The sequence below is a fragment of the Stigmatopora argus genome, chromosome 13 (assembly GCF_051989625.1).
Source record: "Stigmatopora argus isolate UIUO_Sarg chromosome 13, RoL_Sarg_1.0, whole genome shotgun sequence".
NCBI classification, from domain to species: Eukaryota; Metazoa; Chordata; class Actinopteri; order Syngnathiformes; family Syngnathidae; genus Stigmatopora; species Stigmatopora argus.
In genome coordinates, this window is record NC_135399.1 from 3,226,911 (window position 1) to 3,251,888 (window position 24,978).

At 40.7% G+C, this 24,978-nt stretch overlaps 1 protein-coding gene across 1 annotated transcript in view; it reads right to left on the reverse strand.

Annotated features, from left to right (window-relative positions):
* The window catches only part of LOC144087060 (contactin-associated protein-like 5), a 224,095-nt gene extending 201,910 nt beyond the window's left edge, over window positions 1-22,185 (reverse strand). The window contains exon 1 of the mRNA XM_077617334.1: window positions 21,885-22,185. Within this exon, the coding sequence (XP_077473460.1) occupies window positions 21,885-21,960 (76 nt within the window). The 5' untranslated portion in view covers window positions 21,961-22,185. The remainder of the gene's footprint in view (window positions 1-21,884) is intronic.
* Between the last annotated feature and the right edge of the window lie 2,793 nt (window positions 22,186-24,978).

A 24,978-nucleotide genomic window follows, 5' to 3' on the forward strand; every position in this document is an offset into this window, starting at 1 on the left:
TGTTGTGTGACCAAGATTATAACTCAATGTAGTTGTATGTGTCAAATAAATATTCTTCGTTTCAAGCAGTTTTGAAGCCGCTCATCCAGATCATTATTTCCCTTTAAATTATTTCTGTCCTTCAATATGATGAATCAATAGTTTCGATTTGAAGTGCTTTGATCATAACTTTGTGGAAGACATCTCATTAAACAGGTACTGCATAAAAACAAAGATTTCCACTCATGAGTTTCATCTGTCAGTGATTTCCATTTTGATCTTTCCCTTTACATGTGTTGCAGTTCAATTATTTGCATTATCTATTGTTTTTCAATGTAATTATACTATTCATAAAAAGGATATGCACTAATCCGTTTTTCATGGATAATGTAGACCAGACATGGCCGTGATAATCAAAAAGATGCAAAGTAGGATCACCTCTAATATTACTACTTACCATACTAGTACAGGTACACAAATACAATTATCAAGAAGTGTGTATTAAATGTCACAGGTAAGGGCATGTTAAAAGTCTGAAATGTATTAATATCTAAATATAATCTATTTAAAAAAAATACCACAAGTACTGTACTCAGTGAACATTTTTCCCCTGTGCTTGATTTAAATAATAAAAAAAAGTTGGAGCTTTAGTCCTTCATCAGATTCAAGAGGCATTTTTCTTCTACAAATTTTGCGTTTGTTATTGTCTTGACAGTGTCAAGACGATTGTCAAATTGAATGGCTCCGACCATGTTATCATCCTTCTGAGTAGTCCCATGCAGTGTTTTAACGTCCTATCGTCTACCAGTACTGTGTCCCGGCTGCAGACGTCACACCCCCAGTCTCTCCTTCTTATCTCTGGTGATTTTAGCCATGCTTCCTTGGCTTCTACTCTCCCCACCTTCACTCAGTATGTGAAGTGCCACACCAGGGAACAAAAAATTCTGGACCTGCTGTATGCCAACACAACTGAGGCATACAGCTCAGTCCCCCTGCCCCACTGGGCCGCTCAGACCACAACCTGGTCCATCTGATCCCCACCTACATCCCTATGGTGAGGAAAATAAAACCTACCACGTGGATCATACAAAGATGGACCAAGGAGACCAGCATGGTACTGAGGGACTGTTTTGAGACCACTGACTGGGAGGTGCTGTGCAATTCACATGGGAAAGATATTGACATCTTGACCAACTGCATCACAGATTAAATTAACTTCTGTGTTGAGAACATTGTACCATCCAAGAAGGTCCGTTGTTTCTCCAACAACAAGCCGTGGGTCACCAGGGATCTAAACCTCCTGAACAAGAAGAAGAGGGCTTTTAGGTCTGGGGAGAAAGAGAGTCTGAAAATGGTCCAGAAGGAGCTGAAGAGAGAGATAAGGAAGGGAAAGACCATTCTACAGGAAGAAGCCAGAGAACCAACTCCAGAGAGGCAACACCAAAGAGGTCTGGAGGAGCTTGAGGACCATTTCGGGCCATGGAGGCAACAGTTAGAGAGACCCGGAGTCCAGAGACAGGGAGTGGGCCAATGAACTGAATCAGTTCAAATTCAGTTCTGCCCCCATTCCCCTGACCCCCCAGACCAGAAGCAACTCTCCCCCCTCTTTCTCCTCCTCCTCTTCCTCTCCCTCTTCCACCGGTCTCTGCATTACTGTCGATCAGGTGATAAAACAGCTAAAGAAGATCGAGGCAAGGAAGGCTACCGGTCCAGACGGCCTCAGCTCCAGACTAGTGAGAGACTGTGCGGATCAGCTTGGCAAAGTGATTCTGCATATTTTCAACCTCAGCCTCAGTCTGCAGAGGGTCCCCATCTTGTAGCAAACTTCCTGTGTGGTCCCAGTTCCAAAGACTGCGAACCCCAGGGAGCCAACCACTTCAGGCCGGTAGCATTAACCGCTCACCTGATCAAGACATTGGAGAGAATCATCCTCAATTACCTCAGCCCCCTGATGAATGCAGAGCTGGACCCTCTCAGTTTGCCTATCGTCCAGGCCTTGGTGTGGATGATGCCACCACCTACCTGATGCACAAGTCTCTTTCACACCTGGAGAACACGGGAAGGGTGAGAATGATGTGTTTTGACCTCTCCAGTGCGTTCAACACCATTCAGCCGGTCCTACTGAGAGGGACACTGGAAGAGGCTGGAGTAAGGAACCACCTAGCCGCATGGATCATAGACTCCCTCACTGACAGACCACAATATGTGAGACTTCAGGACTGTACGTCTGATGTGGTAGCTTGCAGCACGGGGGCCCCACAAGGCACAGTGCTCTCCCCACTCCTCTTCTTCCTCTACCCATCAGACTTCAAATGTAATACAGACACCTGCCACCACCAGAAGTTCTCTGACGACACCGCTATTGTTGGACGAGTGATGGACGGGAACGACCTAGAGTACAGGGGAGTCATCACAGCCTTTGTTGACTGGTGTAGGCAAAACCACCTCTACATCAACACCAGTAAGACAAAGGAAATGGTAATCGATTTTCGGAGGAATCCTCAACAGACCACTCAGGTGAACATCCAGGGTACAGACATTGAAATCGTGGAGAATTTTAAGTACCTGGGTGTTCACCTCAACAGCAAACTAGACTGGTCCACAAACATAGATTGGATTGGATTGGATAACTTTATTCATCCCGTATTCAGGAAATTTCATTGTGACAGTAGCAAGAGGGTGAGAATGCAGATACAGGAAAGGCATAGTTAGTTATAAGTTAGACAGATGCCCTATATAAAAGGGGCCAGAGCCGCCTCTACATACTGAGGACACTTTGGAGTGTGCAGGACACTGCTGAGGACTTTTTACGACACTGTGGTGGCATCTACGGTGTTTTATGCAGTGGTCTGTTGGGGATACGGGAGCACGAAGAGGGACAGGAACAGGCTGAATAAGTTACCCCATTTTTACCCCATTTTTGAGCATTGATTTATTGATTATTTTTTATGTGTCGCAGCTGTAGCTGCAGTAGAGGTTTTATAGCCATAAAATAGTTTTTGAGGGTTGGATTGATTCGTTGAAGGCGCCACGAGATAATGCACGGACCGCCTCTGCGTTTATAGCACAACAAGGTTACATTCATTTTAAGTGTGTGTACCGTAAGCAAATTTCATTTGAGTTAAAAGCTTATGTTATGTTTTGTTAGTGTCACAAAAGTGTAGTGAACCGATTGTGTCAAGTCTCTCTTCTCCGCCGTTAGCCGCCACCGTCTGTCTCGAAGATAAGAACTCCGCATGGTACTGTACTCAATAATGTTACATTTTATTGCAGATCATAACCACTAGAGAGCAGTGGCGGGCCGTCAGGGCCTTCAAGGCCTTCTCTGCCGGCCTAAGAAATATCTGAATCATATTATATTTTGTCCATCAATACTTATTATTCCAAATGGTCTGTTAGCTTCCTTTCATTCCAGATGTGTGTTTTCATATTGAAGCATTTAACCAATCACATTTCAGCCATTATTTGTTGCCAGATCAGATCTGCCTCAAAGCCTTCACAATCAGTTCTGCGGGCTCTGCTGCATTAAACTAGACTGTTGCTTTTAACCAATCAGATTTCGAGTTGGCAACCCCACAATGCTTTTTCATTCGCATTGGAATTTTGCTTGCTGGGATACGTCATTGCTTTCACCAACTATGATTGGCTAGTAGGCGGGCCAAAGCCATAGTGAGGCAGCCAGAGATCACAAACTCCACCCACAATGGCCGACAGAGGCAAAAACAAATGGATTCTGTTGCAGATTTGCTCACAAAACTATTTTCCAGATGGACTTTTCCCCCCCAAAAATGGACATTATTAAGAAAGGGCGGTCAACTCCGAAGCTAGCAAGCCTGTTACAGCCGGGAAAATGGTGTGTGCGCCACTTTCAGTGCGCTAACTTAGCTGCACAAGCAAATATATTGTTGTGTTGATTTAAAGCCATTTTCAAGACGGACTATGCCGGAAATATGACAGGACAGGCTCGACTTTCATCATTAGCTTCGATGGCGATAGAAAAGAAGGAAGAAAGAAAGGAGGATGGATATTGTGTACAGTTAAAAATATTTTTTGGTGAGTATAATATGGCTATATTCCTAAATAATATTTCAATTGTGGGCCCGGTTCTGATATCTGAAAAGCTCCAGTGTTTGTATTTAAGCTCCACTGTTTGTATTTAATCACTAAATGCTGCTAGGATGTGGATTTTACCCCAGTTTAATTTTTGCCGTTTCGCCATTGACGTCCATCGCTGTCTTTTCCCGAGGAAATCACCCCCCTGGCCTGGTTGTAATGTCTCAAAAGCTCCAGTATTTGTATTCAATCAATAAATGCTGCTAGGAAGTGGATTTAACCAATTTTTGTGCATTGATTTATTGATTATTTTTTATGTGTCGCAGCTCTAGCTGCAGTAGAGGTTTTATAGCCATAAAATAGTTTTTGAGGGTTAGATTGATACGTTGAAGGCGCTATGAGAAAATGCACCGACCACCACTGCTAGAGAAGTATTTGTTACTTTGGGAGTATAGGTGGTGAATTAGAACAATTAAAAACCTTTTTTTCCATTGTAATATCCTATATTTAAGTGTTTTTTTCAGAGGGTGGGAACGGATTAATTAGTTGTTAGTAATTTTAAATGGGAGCATTTGATTTGAGATACAAGTAAATTGACAAACGAAGTCGGTCCTGGAACGCAATAATCTTGTGTCTCAAGGAATTACTGTAATCTTAAAAATGCTTTTTCTTCTTTTATTTAAAGACTGCTTTCTACTTTCTGACACCCACATATGCACCTCCACAGAACATATTTTCTAAAACCTGTGTCGACGTCCGTCTATGTCAGACTCAAATCGGACGATTAACCCACTGAACCAACATCAAGGCACCTTAAAAAAATCACAACACCCATCCACTAAATCCCAAAACAATCCACAGCTTGGACTCACTCCACGGTCCTTAACATAATCTAACCCAACTCACACAACACAGCGTCAGTTTATCTGCAGTATTGTCAATAATGAATAAATGAATGTTTTAATTAATAAAAAGGTGAAAACTATTTGTCCCGCGTCAGGTAGTCGGGAGACATAGTCCCCCCACCATGTACTGGACCCTACACCACGGTCTTCTTATATAAATAAATGGACTAGGTTGAATATATTATCATGTATATTCATTATATTATGAATATATTTGATTTTACAGAGCATGTTCCTGTGATGAAATAAGGACAATGTTGTGAACATCTGCACCTTATTATCTTTTGCATCACAGTAAAAACAGTATGACAATAGACATAATTAAATATGAACAAGATTAATACAAGTCAAATATTATTGATTACGAACCTCAAAAGGTTAAATGCGACCTTTAAAAGGGCATTCACGACAGATCTATTGCCATCCATAATACAAAGTTGATTTAATGCATTCTAGATCTGCGACCCGTCTAGGGTGTTGTCTGCCTTTCGCCCGAATACAGTTGGGTTGGGCTCCAGCAACCCCCGCAACCCTTTCGAGAATGCGCGGTATGGAAGATGAGTGAATGAATGAATGCATTCTCGATCTAATTTTCACTTTGTGCACCCCAAATTTAATAACCACACAAAAGTCATTGTTGTTGAAATCTCATGTAATAACTGCAAGTTTAATACATCTATATAAAGATTGACGTAAAGCTTGGTGTAACTTTGGTTGTGAGTGTATTAACCAATCATATTCATTTGTGTCTGACTCTTGCATCATTTTTCCTTCATGTTACTCACTCACAACTCCAATTTGACCATGCACTGACTTGTTAATTAAAGAAGAAACTGTACATTATTGGATTGGATTGGATAACGTTATTCATCCCGTATTCGGGAAATTTCATTGTGACAGTAGCAAGAGGGTGAGAATGCAGATACAGGAAAGGCATAGTTATACATAGTTACAAGTTAGACAATACAGTCGCAAAGGCCACAGAACAACAAAGCAAAAGCACAAAGTACAAAGCAAAGCAAAGTATATGGGATCATTACAGTAAAAACTGTACATTATGGCAATTGTAAATAAAGGCAACAATGTAATCGACAAACTCTTTGGCAATATCACAACTCTTAAGGATTGATAATCTGACCTTACTTGTACAAATCAAGATAATGAAGCCACACTCATCTAAATTACAGAAAATAAGGATACCACCCTTGTGATCAGTGGGCCCCCCAACCACAGCATCAATAATATCAAAAAGCACAGCAACACTATTGCATTAGATGGCAGCCCCCAGACCATCGCGTGATATCGATAAATGTCTACTTGATACTTTACGACGTGAACTATCAGTCTTTGCCATCAGGTGACTTCTGCTCCAGTGAGCCAGCTGAGGAATGGCTGACAATTAGCGGCAGAATTAAAGGAATCACTCCCGCTTCAATATAACTTATTTGAGAAATGCCGCCTTTTCAACTGTCTCAATTCATTTTTCCCTAAGCCGATCCCACATTTGACAGGACTGAGCATTCTGGGAAGCCTGCAGGATGTTTGACTGAAGTACTAAAAAGCTTATAAGTGACTGTGTGTGACTGCCAAAAGGATTGCCGGATGTGCTTTGTGATATATTTGACAAAAGGAAGCAGGAGAGAAGGTCTGCTGGGGGATGACAGGCTGAAGATTAGTTGCTGATCGAGACATCTTTTCTTTTCATTTTAATGAGGCTATTAATTGGGAAAAGATGCACAGGTCATTCCATTGGGTTCACCTTTTGGTAAAATATGTGGACTGATCACCTATACATACAGTATAGAATTTTAATGAATATATTGGAATTTAAGACAAACACCAAACTTCAACAACAAAACTTTTTGTCTATGTATAAGTACGTGTGTATAGCAATGTATGTACAGTATATATATATATATATATATATATATATATATATATATATATATATATATATACATACACTGTTGCGTATTCTGTATATTCTGTATAAAGTGTTGCATAATAAATGAAGAAATGTGCATTGGCAAAAATGTAAAGCCAAAGATGCTGCAATTTAATGAATCTTATTCTTAGATATCTTATTTTATGAACCGCTTTATCCTCATGTACATTGAAGTGTAAAGATATGTTTTTTTAAAAGAAAGAAAATAATTTAAATGCATCCAGCTAGCTTTTTATCATTAAACATGAATAAGAATAAATCTAGACGCAAATATCCATCTTTCCATTTTTTAACAGTTGATGTTGCTTCCAGTTGTCTCATCCTCCTCGTGTGGGCTGATTGTTATACCAATTATACTTCCAAGAAATAACACTCATCAAAAATTAATGGAATTATGAAAAATAACACTCGTGTGTTTACATGTTATACATTTCTGGGATCCTAACGCTATAGCCATATTCTTGACCTGAAAGTTTCCTTTCAACTGAAAATAACATTCTAATTGATGTAGAGAATAATAATTTGGAATCAAAAAGTCTAACCATGTATGAAACTTCCAGTTATTACATGATATTTCAACAATGACTTTGGTGTAGTTACTAAATTTGGGGTCCACAAAGTGAAAATTAGATCGAGAATTCATTCATTCATTCACTCATCTTCCATACTGCCCATTTTCGAAAGGGTTGGGGGGGTTGCTGGAGCCTAACCCAACTGTCTTCAGGCGAAAGGCAGACTACACCCTAGACGGGTCACAGATCTAGAATGCATTAAATCAACTTTGTATTATGGATGGCAATAGATCTGACGTAAATGGCCTTTAAAGGTCACATTTAACCTTTTGAGGTTCGTAATCAATAATATACTCAGGCATTCTCTGAAATGTGTATGACTTGTATTAATCTATTTAATTATGTCTATTGTCATACCGTTTTTACTGTGACGCAAAAGATGATAAGGTGCAGATGATACCTCAGTTGGCTCACTCGAGCAGAAGTCACCTGATGGCAAAGACTAATAGTTCACCTAAAGTATCAAGTAGACCTTTATCGATATCACGCGATGGTCTGGGGGCTGCCATGTAATGCAATAGTGTTGCTGTGCTTTTTGATATCATTGATGCTGTGGTTGGGGGGCCCACTGATCACAAGGATGGTATCCTTATTTTCTGTAATCTAGATGAGTGTGGCTTCATTATCTTGATTTGTACAAGTAAGGTCAGATGATCAATCCTTGAGAGTTGTGATATTGCCAAACAATTTGTCGATTACATTGTTGCCTTTATTTACAATTGCCATAATGTAAAGTTTTTACTGTGATGCAAAAGATAATAAGGTTTATTTAAGAAGACCGTGGTGTAGGGTCCAGTACACGGTGGGGGGACTATGTCTCCCGACTAACTGGCGTGGGAGAAATAATTTTCGCCTTTTTATTAATTAAAGAATATATTCATTCCTTTTCTGAGCCGCTTATCCTCACAAGGGCAATGGAGGTGGTGGAGCCTATCCCAGAAAACTGTGGACACCAGGTGGGGGGCAACTCTAACCTCACCACTCAGGCACTGGGCCTAAAATATTTAATTAAATTAAAAAAATAAAACTGAATGATTGCTATTAAGTTGCTCAAAAAGAGCAAGAAATTTTAATCACTATAAACAATTAGAAGATCTACTTTAACGAATGTACGTAAAATAATCCAATTCCATTTTCATTTCCTGTTAAAACAGTGTTTGCTTAATGTGTTAACTTAAGACACCATGTCTTGACAATGTCTCCGCCCAACTAACTGAAATCAATTTCCACTTCAGTAGACAGTAACGGAGAAATTATTGATTGACTACATAGTCTAATAACTCTCCGGCTCCTCGTCAATTACAGTAAAGGTCAGTCCAAAAGGGTGTTAATGATCTGCTGCTCTGTCAGACACTGATGTATGCAGTGCTTTCTTTTCCAGCATTATTGTGTAAGCACTCAAAATTGGAGAAATAGCACAAAGAGGACGTGACACATTTTCAACCTTCCACTTCAACCCCTCAACGTTCATTTTTGTGTTGTTTTGCACCCAGTAAGTCTGAGGGAAGATCTTTTGAGGGTTTTGGTGATTCATCACAACAGAGTCATGTCAGACGCCATCACGACTCGCATTTGATAACTAGCCGGCTGTCATAAATGAGCGAGTAGTGGCTAGTTCCATGCCAAATTTGTCTCCTTAGCTGGAGTCATGTTGCTGTCCACACATCAACAATGTAGCAACATATCATATCACATAACATGTGATGCCACATTGGGAGTATTCATAGACGGCCGTGCTTTTGAGATTTAGCAGTAGGAAGAAAGGACAAAGAAGGCCATGGACACCTAGATTTTGTTGTTGTTCTTTTTCTTGTTTGATTTTAGTCCTTCAGCAAAATTTTGACCATCCCATACCTCTCCCCAAGGTTTTCCCTTTAGAGAAATAATTTTATTCACTCATTTTCTGCACCGCTTATTCTAATAAGGGTTATGGGGGTACTGGAGCCTGTCCCAGCTGACTTCAGGCACCAGGCGGGGGACACCCTGAACTGGTGGTCAGCCAATCACAGAAATAATCTCAGTAATTGTAACTAGATCTTTACAGCGAACATAAAATTTATTTCCTATTTGGAAAAATAAATTCCAGAATTTTTTTTTTCCCCCAAAAAAAATCCTAGGCCCCGCCCTGTCAAAGAGAGAACGAAATAATGGTGAAAAAGTTAGGTAAGAGAAAAATTGATTCAGAATGCAGGGTATTTAACCTGGAGTGGACAAACGATTATTTTTTGTTCAATGCAAAGAAAAGGCTGTTTGTCTCATCTGTCAAGAGACGGTGGCGGTATTCAAAGAATACAGTCTTCGCCGACACTATGAATCCCGTCACAAAGACAAGTACGATAGCTTGCAAGGCCAAATACGAGCAGACAAACTCAAAGCGAAAAAGTGAACTACTATCTCAGCAGAATACATTTGTATGCCAAGCTCAGCTGAACCAGGCATCCGTTCGGGCCAGCTTTCGAGTTGCTAAACTGATAGCAAGCAGCGGTAAGCCTTTCACTGACGGAGAGTTTGTTAAGAAATGTATGGATGCTGTCGCGGAGGAGGTGTGTCCCGAGAAGAAAGATGCATTTAATGCTGTAAGTCTGTCGGCGAATACAATCACCAGACACGTTGAAGAAATCGGGAGTAATGTATATGCCCAGCTGCAGCAGAAGACGAAAGAATTTGACTTTTTTCATTAGCACTGGATGAAAGCACGGACGTGCAAGACACAGCGCAACTGCTCATTTTTATTCGTGGAGTTAGCGCAAACTTGGAGATATGCGAGGATCTGGCAGCCCTCCAAAGTCTCAAAGGGACTACAACGGGAGTGGATATTTTTGACAAAGTGTGCCAAACCATGGAGAAGTTGGACCTGGACTGGTCAAAGCTAGCTAGCATCACGACTGATGGGGCTCCTAGCATGGTGGGCGAAACTCGCGGTCTAATGGGACGCATGAACCGGGAGTTGGAAAAAAGGGGTCTCACCGCCCCGCTACGAGTCCACTGCCTAATTCACCAGGAAGCACTGTGCTGCAAAGTGTTGACGTGAGAGAGATTCTGCTCTGACAACTGAGCTGAACTTTTATCTGTTAAGATTGTGCATGGCACAACAGAAAGTTAATGTTCCATGGCTTTTTTTCTATGAAGAACCCAGAGAGAGTTATTTAGTTATTATTTATTTCATAAATAGTGTTATTTATTTCCTGTTTTTTCTGTGAAGAACTCAGAGAGGGTTATTTAGTTATTATTTATTTCATTAATAGTGTTATTATTTGTTTCCTGACTTTTTTTCTGTAAAGAACCTGGAAAGGGTTATTTGGTTATGTGTGGCTTTCTGGAAAACAATATTTTTTTTAAGCTCCCCTACGATCGTCACACTTTTTCTGTTACAAACTGACACCATCAGAGAAGGGAAAGGTTATGTGGCCCTCACAGGAAAAAGTTTGGGGACCCCTGCCTTAGATAGTATTTTAAGAGAAGTCAATTTTCCATGACAAGAGACAAAACATTTTGAACATCTTTATGTGAAAAAAAATACTTTCATTTCTTCATTCATTTTCTGAATTGCTTATCCTCACAAGGGTAGCAAGGGGTGCTGGAGACTATACCAGCTGACTTCGGGCACCAGGCAGAGGACACCCTGAATTGGTGACCAGCCAAACGCAGGGCACAAGAAGACGGACTACCATTCATGCTAACAATCAATTTAGAGGCAATTTAGAGTGCTCAACCAGCCTATATGCATGTTTTGGGATGGGGAGGAAAACCGGAGTATCCAGAGAAAACCCAGACAAGCCCGGGAAGAACATGCAAACTCCACGTAGTGAGGATCCACCTTGGATCGAACCCTCAACTTTGTATGTCATGAAAATATTTAACTTTCAAAAATGGCCTTCTTCAGCTTTTGCAAATTAACTCTTCATATACATATTCATTCCTAACCCGCAAAAAAATACTTGTTCTTAAAAATTAAAGAACACTATATTAATTTATCTTCCATACCGCGCATCCTCGATAGGGTTGTGGGGGTTGCTGGAGCCTAACTCAGCTGACTTTGGGTGAAAGGCAGACTACACCCCTGACACCCAGGTCGCCAGTCAGCCGTAAGGCACACAGAGAGACAAACAACCATCCGCACTCACAGTCATCCCGCCAACAGCGGGAATTAAGCCCACACTTGCCTACACCAACGTCAGGCGAGTGAACCTCTACACCACGAGGCGGTTACACTAGTATATTGCCTCCTTAAAATGAGACTATTTGGAGTGGCTGTCTTTTGACATGCACTGCAAAATTTACCCCCTACATTGCGAAATTGCAAAGTATGATTGACAAGTATGAATGACAATGGCAGCATCCATGTAGCCCTATATGGTCCTGTAAGGTCTAATTCAAATTAATAAATTGTTCCATTTGTTTGAACCATTAGAGTGGGAATACAATCCCGAAGGCAAAGACAGTCTGTTTCTGAATGTTTCTCTGTGTCTGGAGCAAATCGTTACACTATTTTATTCATTAAGTTATCTTCAATACCGCTTAGGACCATGGTGCAGCCGCATAATAGTAATAATATTAAGAAGAAGAACATCTTCCGCCTCATGGCTCATTGTAAAAACGAGCTCGGTCAGCGGCCTGAAAGAGAACACTAAAATCAATTGAAACCATTTATAAGCAAGCTCTGAAAGTATTGGATAGAAAACCAAAAATGCAACACCACTGTCAGATATTAAAAAAACACAAATTCCTGGACTGGGACAATACTGTTAAATATTCAGATGCCACCTTAGTTTACAAAATCTTCCATCAGATCGCTCTTCCTTCACTGGAAGATTTTGTAAAAAAAAAATCCAATACATCAATAGGGCCTCTAGAGGCGACTCTATAGTTTCCTTAAAAAAAGAGTGTATTCAGCCAAAGCACCTTCCCTGTCGGTGCCTCACATACCTGGAACTCAATACCAGTTAGCACATGTGAACTCCTATCTCAGAACCTCTTTGCCAATCATCATAAAGCTTAGCTGTTAGACAAACAAAATTTTTATCACAATGCTGTCTAAAACTGTGCTACTTGTATGTGTATGTTAATGTGTATATGTATGTGTATATGTGTGTGTATGTGTCATTGTTTATCTTCAACTTGCATAAGACACTAAAGATGGAAATTAGCCCTCGGCTACAATCTTACATGTTTACATACAGTGGGGCAAATAAATATTTAGTCAACCACTAATTGTGCAAGTTCTCCTACTTGAAAAGATTAGAAAGGCCTGTAATTGTCAACATGGGTAAACCTCAACCATGAGAGACAGAATGGGGGAAAAAACAGAAACTCACATTGTTTGATTTTTAAAGAATTTATTTCCAAATTAGAGGGGAAAATAAATATTTGGTCATCTACAAACAAGCAAGATTTCTGGCTGTCAAGGAGGTCTAACTTCTTCTAAAGAGCTCTAACAAGGTCTCCACTGGTTACCTGTATTAATAGCATCTGTTTTAACTCATTATCGACACCTGTCCACAACCTCAGTCTCTCATACTCCAAACTCCACCACGGCCAAGACCAAAGAGCCAAAGGACACCAGAGAGAGCATTGTAGACCTGCACCAGCCTGGGAAGACTGAATCTGCTATAGGTAAAATGCTTGGTGTAAAGAAATCAACTGTGGGAGCAATTATTAGAAAATGGAAGACATACAAGACGACTGATTATCACCCTCGATCTGGGGCTCCATGCAAAATCTCACCCGTTGGCGTCAAAATGATAACAAGAACGGTGAGCAAAAATCCCAGAACCACACGGGCGGACCTAGTGAATGGCCTACAGAGAGCTGGGACCACAGTAACAAAGGCTACTATCAGTTACACAATGCGCCGCCAGGGACTCAAATCCTGCACTGCCAGACGTGTCCCCCTGCTGAAGCCAGTACACATCCAGGCCCGTCTACGGTTTGCTAGAGAGCCTTTGGATGATCCAGAAGAGGACTGGGAGAATGTGTTTTGGTCAGATGAAACCAGAATAGAAGTTTTTGGTAGAAACACAGGTTCTCGTGTTTGGAGGAGAAAGAATACTGAATTGGATCCGAAGAACACCATACTCACTGTGAAGTATGGGGGTGGAAACATTATGCTTTGGGGCTGTTTTTCTGCAAAGGGACCAGGACGACTGATCTGTGTAAAGGAAAGAATGAATGGGGCCATGTATCGAGAGATTTTGAATTAAAATCTCCTTTCATCAGCAAGGACATTGAATATGAGACGTGGCTGTGTCTTTCAGCATGAGAATGATCCCAAACACACAGCCAGGGAAACAAAGGAGTGGCTTTCTAAGAGGCATTTCAAGGTCCTGGAGTGACCTATCCAGTCTCTAGATCTCAACCCCATAGAAAATCTGTGGAGGGAGTTGAAAGTCCATGTTGCCCAACGACAGCCCCAATACATTACCGCTCTAGAGGAGATCTGCATGGAGGAATGGGCCAAAATACCAGCAAGAGTGTCTGAAGAGCTTGTGAAGAGTTACAGAAAATGTTTGGCCTCTGTTATTGCCAACAAAGGGTACAAAACAAAGTATTCAGATGAACTTTTGGTATTGACCAAATACTTATTTACAAATAAAAAATAAAATCAGACAGGCTTGTCATCATCATTGACTAGACAAAAGCCTAATTGTCATTATACCCAGCTGCGTATGACAAAATTGGTAGTGCTTCTCCACAAAGTGCGCTTTCCCAGGCAAAGGCCCAACCAAGTGATAGTTTCAGACTCGCTGGCACTCTGCCGTGATGGGTACACCATTGATTGATTGATTTTCCACCATGATTAACAAATATTTAAAAAAAATATAAAATTAGATTTTCTATTTTTTTTCTCCAAATTCTGTCTCTCATGGTTGAGGTTTACTCATGTTGACAATACCCCGCGTACAAGAATGGTCCGCACAGTGTACACAGGGTCACCATCGACCAGACGAGGGGCAGGAGGAGGCACTGGTGGAGGCTTTGGAGGGCAAGAAGACACTGGCTTGAGCAGGGAGACGTGGAACATGGCATGCACCTTCATGGAGCTAGAGAGTTTAAGCCTGACGGCAACTGGGTTCATAATAGTGTCTTCCTTGGATGGGCCCACGATCTCTGGACCCAGCTTTCCAGATGACCCAGGGAGACGCAGATCCTGTATAGACAGCCAGACCATCTGGCCAGTTCGATAGATCTCCAATGACGATCAGCAATCATGTGATTACGCATTGGTGTGGGGACCGGTGCCCCCTAGTGTCCCTCTAGACCTTGTGGGCCCATTGAAAGTGGCTCTGCACGTATGAAACTGCCACCTCAATCTCCTAGCTTGGGAACAGAGGTGGAAGATATCCATATGCGCACATGAAGGGCGACCTTCTCGTAGCTGAGCAAACAAGGGTGTTGTGAGTGTACTCGATCCATGGAAGATGGAAGCCAAGGATCCCGGGTGTTTTAACCAAACGCAGTGAATGGCCGCTTTGAGATACTGGTTGGTCATTTCCGTCTGACCATTGGATTGAGGGTGGCAGCCGGACGAATGGTTAGCAGTAGCTCCTCGTGCCTTGCAGAACACCTCCGAGACTTTTAAGACAAACTGGGGGCCCCTTTCTGACACCAGGTCGGATGGGAGACCATGAGTCCGGAACACGTGGGTTTCTCACAAGTTAGCGGTTTCCAGAGCTGACAGTAGCTTCGGAAGTGAGCAGTTTTGGAGAAACGAGGCTCCATCCTCTGCCAGTTTGTGTAACCACGACAGGGCATCGGGCTTGGCATTCTTTGAGTCGGTAATAGTGAAATTGGAATGTGTAAGAAATATAGCCCAACAGGGCTGGCGTGGGTTAAGACACTTGGTGGCTCTAAGGTATTCCAAGTTCCCGTGGTCTGTGATCTGAAACGGTGCCTTCGCCCTGTCCAACCAGTGCCTCCATTTCTGTAGTGCCTGGACGATGGATAGCAGCTCCCGGTCACCGATGTCATAATTTGCCTCTGCTCGTCTGAGGAGGCAGGAGTAGAATGCACAAAGGTGCAGCCTCTGGTCAACTGTAGACCTCTGGGAGAGGACCGCGCCCACTCCGGACCCCCACGTGTCCAAGTTTGCCTGCCACCCAGGTGTCGAACGAGTCACGGATAGCTGCTCAAGCATTGGCGGTACCATGTCCCAAGTGGATGCCCTACCGTCAAGGAGACTCATAATATAAGCAACCCGGGCGCGATCGGTCGAAAAGGTGAGTGGCTGCTGGTTAAATACAAAGGGGCATTGGTGGACCAACTGTCTACAATTACCAGGTTCTCCCTCGTAATGGCGTAAAGGTCGTCTCCCGAAAAATCAACTGTTTGCTCAGAGGAGCTGTAGTGGGCTGGTTTGGTGCCGCAGGGGAGTTAGTCAGTCCCAACGTTTGGTTAGGGAACGTCAGTCTATCAACTTTAATAGCTAAAGCACCGTTCGCGTTTGTTAATTCGCGCAATGATTCCTCATGTTGGCTAATCGTGTAACCATGACCAGCGATCGCATTACGAATGTTGTCCAAAGTTGTGGGATCCATTTGGTTGGAGTATTCTTTTATGAATCAGCAAGACGATTAAAGATGGAGCGACAACAAGTAACGAAGGAGTCGGTATTTACAAGAACTAGAATTTATTAAACAAAAAGAGCACGCTAAAAAAAACTTGAGTATACAAAGGAGATAACAAAACAGCACGACCGAGTTGGCGAATAAACTAAGGTTTTCAAAGTACGAAAATACAAAATCCAAACGTCAAAAATCACAGCAAGGTTTTGGAGAAGCAGGGCGGCAAGCAAGGGCAAGGCACGCAATACTCCGACAATCCGTCGGCTGTGGTGGATACCAGATATGTCAATCAGCTGCAGGTGTACTGATTCCGCCCCACCTCGTTGGCTTAATCAGCTGCTGAAAAGACACGTCATTGTAGGCAACGGAAAATGACAGGAACACGTAATGGGTCTCCTGCAAAAGTTGTTGTTTTGAATGTTTTCTTTTGTGTCACGCTTCAAGACTTATTTTTTATCTATACATTTTTGGGGAGTTTAACATTTTCTGCATCAGGATGCACTAAACAACTTTTTTAATGCATTGTAATGCAGGAAATGTGAAAATTAACCCATTTTAACCAGAGTTAACAATTTCTAGACTTTTTAAAAACGTTTTCAGAACATTTGTATAGAAATGGCAAAAATTCTCTCTATCAAGTAAGAAAAGAATAACAGCCTGTCCTTAATTGGGGAAAGTTGCTATGGGTTAAAGGGATTTTGGTATTGGTTGTTGCTCAAATGGAAATCCAACTGAGTTTTATAATGTAGAGGCATGTCCAGAAAGCAGTGACGAAACACTGGACTTCGAGTGGTGGTGAAAAGTTGCATTTTAAACTAAGTCAAAAGCTTAAAAAATCAGATCCAAAGAAAGAGTATGTGCCTTTAACTCAGAGATTCTGAACTCACTTGTTCTCAGGTTGCTCTCATGTTTACAGCACTTAATTTCAAACAGAATTCACTTATTTAGAAAATGACCTTGCAGCATTAAAGCAGGTGGTGAAAATAATTGATTGAACTGTGAAGATAAGACAAGGGGAGTCCGCTCTTTATCATCAAACCAACAGTGTAAACCCACCAATTACTGTGCAGCACCATGTATATATATATATATATATATATATATATATATATATATATATATATATATATATATAGAGAGAGAGAGAGAGAGAGTTATATATATATGATTGTAAAGTATTGTTTTGAGGTAATGTATTAATGTAACTTCCTGACCCAACTATGATACATAACCTTGCAAGATACCTCTGTATATTTTGTTAGCCATAATGTGCCTTCCTGCCTTCCTTCTATATGTAACTGGATGAAATCTAAATGAAAAAAGTGACTAGAAATATTGAATTCATTCATTTATTTTCTGTACTGCTTATCTTCATGAGGGTCACGAGGAGTGCTAGGCACCAGATCGGGGATACCCTGAATCGGTGGCCAGCCAGTTGCAAAATATAGAATTAGATGTAATTATTCTCCCATACCACCTTTACTCTTTTAATCCCACACATCCTTTGGGTACATGTGCGCCACAGTTCATGAATCTCTGCTCCAGAGAAAATGCAAGAAACAGCCAATGACAAGATTACAATTTTAAATTGGATTATATCGTGTGTGGAGTGTTGTTTTTTTTTTTTGCTTTTTTGGACAAACCCAGAGTTTATTAGAAATGATGTGAATTGTGATTTTTCTCAGAGGAGGTGACCTCAGGAAATATGGCAATCCATCATATCTTTGCACAATTTTTATCAAAATATTTTCTATAAATGTATCTTGTGGACATGCCTTGTGTCATCTGGAGGGCCATTGTTCCCTCCAACAGAATGCTTCTAGGTATGGAAACTAATGACGCTGGGGAATTGCAGCAAACAATGGCTTGTTTTCAAAAACAAACAAGTGTGAGTCATCATACCGTTCAAATCTCTTCTGGTGGAAGCAGATTCCCCGGAACCAATCAGTTAGTGGAACAAGTAAATGTGTGATTTTTTTTTAATTTAAGTGTGAAGAGATATTCTTTCCATGGAACTAGAGTTACTCATGGTGAGAATTATTTTTTCAATGAGATATTTTTCGGGGTGCTCTGAATTAATTTGTACAAAACTTGGGATTTGCCACAAATATTTTTAAGATAACTGATTATAAATACATAATGCAAGTGACTTGCTTTTATTTTTAAAGCATTTTGCAGGAAATGAAGAAAAGTGAAGTAAAGAAGTGAGCAGACAGTACAAAAAAAGTTATACCGAACAAAGGACAAAATCATCTTTTAGACCAGGGATCTCCAAAATGGTCCCCAAGGGCCGCTCTGGGTCCTGGTTTATGTTACAACTGATCAAGCACGGACAGTTTAACCATTTTTCTGCTAAATCAATCAGCACCTGACGGCAATCACCTGATTACATTTGTAAGACACCAAATTGGTGAAAATGTGTGGTCTTTTTTGGTTGGAATGAACTCCAGCAACACTATGGCCATTTGTGGAATAGGTTGAAGGTATCACTTTTAGTTCTCCATAGTAATGTATACTGTTTATGTAACATGAGACATTGTATTTTTTTTCAAATGATTTTAAACTGGCTCATAACCTAACTTTCAATGGCTTATAGTAAATAAACATTTTGTTTTTTTGCAAATGGGATTAAACTGAAAAACCTCGAAACAGACCAATTGTATTGAGAGATTTCTCTCGGTGTGAAATCAAGCAATGTACCGTATTTACTCGTATACAAGCCACATTTGTCGGACAAAAAATATTACTGAATCGAGGGTAAGTATTATAAGTGCATAAATAGACGACATGCACGAAACTGCAAGATGACAAAGACCAAACGCCAATGCGGCTGATACGGTCATTTATTTCAAAATAGAGAAAAGATAAACAGCTAAAATGCTAAACAAAATGTATTTTGATGTCTTTGAATGAAATTCAAGAAAAAAATGTGAAAAAAACTCACTTGTGCCTCTCACTGCTCTCGCTCAGGGTGTTACCATCTTACCTAGGGCGCCGCCATCCTACCTAGTTAAACAAGCTCTGACCGGCCAGACGTGAGTAGCTTTGATGTGTTCATAGCGTGTACCATGTCAGCACATCCCAATAGTTGTTAAGGCTGATCGAAGGTCTTACAGTCGATCGTTAAAATATCAGCCTTGATACCTGCGTAATGTGTATCTCATGCTATTATTGCACCCAAAGACTTGGCGAACCCTATACCGCTACGGACACACTTCCTGGTTGTGCTTACGTTACTTCCTTTTTGAAAAGAAATGATTGTATATTTGTGCTTATGAAATAAAACAAAATTCTGCTTTGATTTTTTTCTTTTTATTTCTTGTTCGAAAGTGACAACTATTGCAGTAATATGAACCACCACAACATCTTAAACTTCTTGTAATTTCTGCCAATAATAACCATCAGTTTCTCATCAAGATAGACTTATTTCTTTTTTCAAATTGAATAATTTGGTATTTTGCATTTTCCCTTCAAAGTAACACATTTTTACTCCCTATTAAAACCATGAATATGGAGGTGAAAATTATGAATCAGGGGGCCGCTTCTACGCGATAAATTGTAAAATTCAACAATTTTAAGAACATTTTAAGGGTGCATCTTATACGTGCGGGGGGCTTATATGCAAGTAAATACGGTAAAATAAGGTAAAATATGACAAATTACATTAATGCATGTTTGACAATTGTTTATCAATTATATTGGCTTCCCTAATATTGCATCGTCATTGCAGATTGTCTTTGTCTGGGAATAGGACTTAAAAGTCCAATTGCAGTGAGTGACTCAAAGTTATTTTCCCCTTTGAATTATTGACAAATGTACAGATTAGGACAGGCGTGGCGAACAAGTTAGAAACAAAGAGCAAACATTTTTAACTGTGAGACTCAAAGAGCCAGACCACGCAGTGATCTGTCAAAACAGATACACACACACACACACACACACACACACACACACACACACACACACACACACACACACTCACACTTTCTTACCCTTACAAAACAAGAATGTGTTCATTGAAAGGTAAGTGTACACCTTCAACAAACACATCAAATACAATTTAACCATAGTTAACACATCAAGTACGAGGTAAAATGCCACAGTGTATTCAAAATATAAAAAGCAAAAATAAGAAGCAAAGTGCCGCATTCATTTGGGCCGGGAGCCGCATGTTTGCCACCCCTGGATTAGATTAATCTGTAGATTCTAATGTATAATCATTAGACCAATGTCATACAAATTCACTTTACCATCCCCAAGATGCTATTACAAGAAGCAAAAATGCAGCCTTTGATTAAATAAGATTATAAAAATGAGCAGACTTGCGGTCTCAGTTTTCCAACTTAAATTAAAACACCCACATTATTTCCTCATTGGGTATGTGGTGTTATTTGTTTCGATAAAAATGCTAACTCTTCTTAATACCACAATATAGTGCTACATTGTTGCATTTAGATACTGTATTATGTAACGCCATGTGAGTTAGGCTACAATGCCGTGTCATAAAGTCATGTTACAATGAATAACTCATTAAAAGGGAGGCAATACAAATTTATAGCACTAAGTTAAACTACAAGGCTGCACCATCATGTTACATGTTAAAAGTAAAAAAGAAAAGATGGACTGTGTAACAACTGCTTAAAAATATTTTTAAAACCTTCTGCCTCATTTTCAAATCAAATAAGACTTGTGTGACAATAAACAATTTACAAAGTGCCTGACCTGACTTGGTATGCTTTGCATTAGTTTAACCTTCTCCACGCTTTTAATCAAAACAAAGATCAACATGTTACCTGCTATACTTGTCTGCACAGTTTTTGAGAAAGCAAAGAGACCCTATTTGACAACAGATAAAATTGGTATTTTTTTAAATTCTCAGATGAAAAAAGGTACATTTATAGTTTTTTTTAATGTATGACAAGAATTATTATTGTGTAAGCTAAAACTGCAATAAGTATACATTTTGGAGTACTGGCTACTGGGCACCACATGTACACACATGCACACACTATCAACATAACCTTTTTGACAGAAGTAATGAAGGTTTATTCGTTTTTGCAGGCATTGTATGGCGGAGCAGATTTATTTTATGATGCGTTTTAGGGCCTGTACTTGCTGTGTGTATTTAATGAGCCAATTCTTCACACAGAGATCTTTTTTTTTTTAAGAAAAAGAAAAGCTAAGGTTTTCTGTGATGCATCTCGGCACTATTTTTATTAACGGCAAATAAGTGTTTACTTAACTCGATGCGATTCATTATTTTCACCTGGATCTGAGTGTAAATGACTGAAATGGGAGAAAAATGACACAAATAAGATTGAGCTTGGTTTAAAAGGTGAGGGATAAAAAAGAACACAGTCATGCAGGCGCGATATATAAAAGCGGGAAACAGTGGCATTGCCGCGGGAGCATCATTAGACCGACCAATAGCAGTAACCTTCTGCAGTGTTTGTGGCCACTCAGCAGATCTTCAACATGAGCCTGCACACATTGACTCTCAAATACAGCCTTAATGACCTACCACACGCACATACACCTATACACACATACAAACTCCCCCAGGCCATCTTAACACATGAACCGCTTTGCAAAGTGCATGCATTCCTTTGGCCAAATTTTGACTTCCACCTGTTTCCCTGTCATCATCGTCACTAAAACCCTACATTATTAAAAATAACTTATCCGTGTTTGAGATTCTCGAAAGTTGATTTCCTGCTTCTGCTGCATCAGTCTGAATTGTGGATAATCCTCTCACCACAATAGCACCATATCCCACATCAAAGACCTAATTTGGGGGACTTGGAATGGAGGTGTAACTCACAGGTGAACCCTTTGTTCCCTCCTATCTTAAAGGAAGTCAATTACTCACAGTTGTTGGCGGCAGATGCTCCACGGAAGGCGCAATAAGTCACGCACAAGGCAAGCATGCACATCAGCCCAGTCATGTTTCTTTTCTCCTGTTGTCTTCACTCACGCTTTTTGAAATGTTATTTTCTCCTCTTTAAACTGGCAGGTGATTGGCAAGGAGGAGAAGAGAGGCTCCTCATCTTCCTCTGTCCACGGAGGGGAGTGTGACAGAGAGCAAACCGCTCCCACTACGATGTCAGGCTCTGCCCTCCTCCTCCACAACAACGACGGCGATGTGAGGCAGCCAACATCCGCTCTCACTCACTCAGCAGCATCCCTGCATCCCTCTACTCTCCCGCCTCTACCCTCTTCCTACCTCCTCCCACCATGAAAAACACCCACTCACCAGAAAGAGGGGGCTATGCCTGCATGCAACCAATACATGTTTTGTAGACCCTCAATTTGAATTATGGGGATACTGTCGATAGCACAGATACCACAGAATGTTATATCCATCATATACATAGGCACACACACACACATATAAAACAATAATTAAAAATATATATGTATGTGTGTGTGTATATATATATATATATATATATATATATATATATGTGTATATATATATGTGTGTATATATATATATATATATATATATATATATATATATATATATATATATATATATATATATATATATATATATATATATATATACACATATATATATATCAGTGGCGGGCCGTCAGGGCCTTCAAGGCCTTCTCTGCTAGCCTAAGAAATATCTGAATCATATTTTATATTTTGTCCATCAATACTTATTAAACAAATCCAAATTGTCTGTTAGCTTCCTTTCATTGCTTTTCCCCTGGTTGCACTAATTCCAGATGTGTGTTTTCATATTGAAGCATTTAACCAATCACATTTCAGCCATTATTTGTTGCCAGGGTCAGAAATCTGCCTCAAGGCCTTCACAATCAGTTCTGCAGGATCTGCTGCATTAAACAAGCACCGATAAGAGTGTTTCTTTAACCAATCAAATTTCGAGTTGGCAACACCACAATGCCTTGTCACAGGTGTAGGGATACGTCATTGCCTTCTCGCAGGCATAGGGATACGTCGTTTCCTTCTTGCAGGCGTAGGGATACATCATCGCTTTCACCAACTATGATTGGCTAGTGATTAGCCAGAGCTACCAAACTGTATCTGTAGCGAGCTGCACAAGCAAATATATTGTTGTGTTCCTTTAGTCAACCACCAATTGTGCAAGTTATCCTACTTGAAAAGATTAGAGAGGCCTGTAATTGTCAACATGGGTAAACCTCCACCATGAGAGATAGCATGTGGGAAAAAAAACAGAAAATTGAAAGTTTGACTTTTAAAGAATTTATTGGTCAATACCAAAAGTTCATCTCAATACTTTGTTATGTACCCTTTGTTGGAAATAACAGAGGCCAAATATTTTCTGTAACTCTTCACAACCTTTTAACACACATTATTGGTATTTTGGCACATGCCTCCAGGCAGATCTCCTCTAGAGCAATGATGTCTTGGGGCTGTCGTTGGGCAACACGGACGTTCAACTCCCTCCACAGATTTTCTATGGGTTTGAGATCAGGAGACTGGCTAGGCCATTCCAGGACCTTGAAATGCTTCTTACGTAGCCACTCCTTTTTTCCCTGGCTGTGTGTTTGGGATCATTGTCATGCTGAAAGACCCAGCCACGTCTCATTTTCAATGTCCTTGCTGATGAAAAGAGATTTTCACTATAAATCTGGCTCGATACAGTCGTCCAGGTCCCTTTGCAGAAAAACAGCCCCAAAGCATGATGTTTTCACCCCCATTCTTTACTGTGGGTATGGTGTTCTTCGGATGCATGTCAGTATTCTTTCTCCAAACACAAAAACTTGTGTTTCTACCAAAAAGTTCTATTTTGGTTTCATTTCACCATAACACATTCTCCCAGTCCTCTTATGGAATGGGCGAACCACAGACGGGCTTCAACAGGGGGACATGTCTGGCAGTGCAGGATTTGAGTCCCTGGCGGCGCATTGTGTTACTGATAGTAGCCTTTGTTACTGTGGTCCCAGCTCTCTGTAGGTCATTCACTAGGTCCTCCCGTGTGGTTCTGGGATTTTTGCTCATCATTCTTATCATTTTGACGCCATGGGGTTGAGATCATGCATGCAGCCCCAGATCGAGGGAGATTATTGGTGGTCTTGTATGTCTTCCATTTTCTAATAATTGATCCCACAGTTGATTTCTTTACACCAAGCATTTTACCTATTGCAGATTCAGTCGATCCAGGCTGGTGCTGGTCTACAATTTTTTCTTTGGTGTCCTTTGACAGCTCTTCGATCTTGGCCATAGTGGCGTTTGGACTGTGAGAGACTGAGGTTGTGGACAGGTGTCTTTCATACCGGTAATGAGTTAAAACAGATGCTATTTATACAGGTAATGAGTGGAGATCGTGTTAGATCTCGTTAGAAGTTAGACCTCTTTGGGAGCCAGAAATCTTGCTTGTTTGTAGGTGACCAAATACTTATTCTCCACTCTGATTTTCTTTCTTTCCACATTCTGTCTCTCATGGTTGAGGTTTACCCACGTTGACAAATACAGGCCTTTCTAATCTCTTCTAATACTTGTTTGCCACACTGTATATATAATCTCATCTCATCTTCTTCTGCCTTATCCGACGTTGGGTCGCGGGGGCAGACAGACCAGTGCAGAGTCTGCATCACTGAATACGCTGCACCGATCCACCTGTCGATCTCCCGCTCCATTCTTCCCTCACTCGTGGACAAGATCCCAAGAAATTTAAACTCCTCCACTTGGGGTAGGACCTCATCCTTGATCCAGACAGGGCATGCCACCTTTTTCTGACTGAGGACCATGGTCTCAGATTTGGAAGTGATGATTCTCATCCTGACTGCTTCACACTCGGTTGCGAATCGTTTCAGCGAGAGTTGGAGATCACTGCCTGATGAAGCCAACAGAACGACATCATCTGCTAAAAGCAGGGATGCAATACTGAGGCCACCAAACTGGAACTCTTCAACGCCATGGCTGCGCCTTGATATTCTGTCCATAAAAGCTATGAACAGAATCGGTGA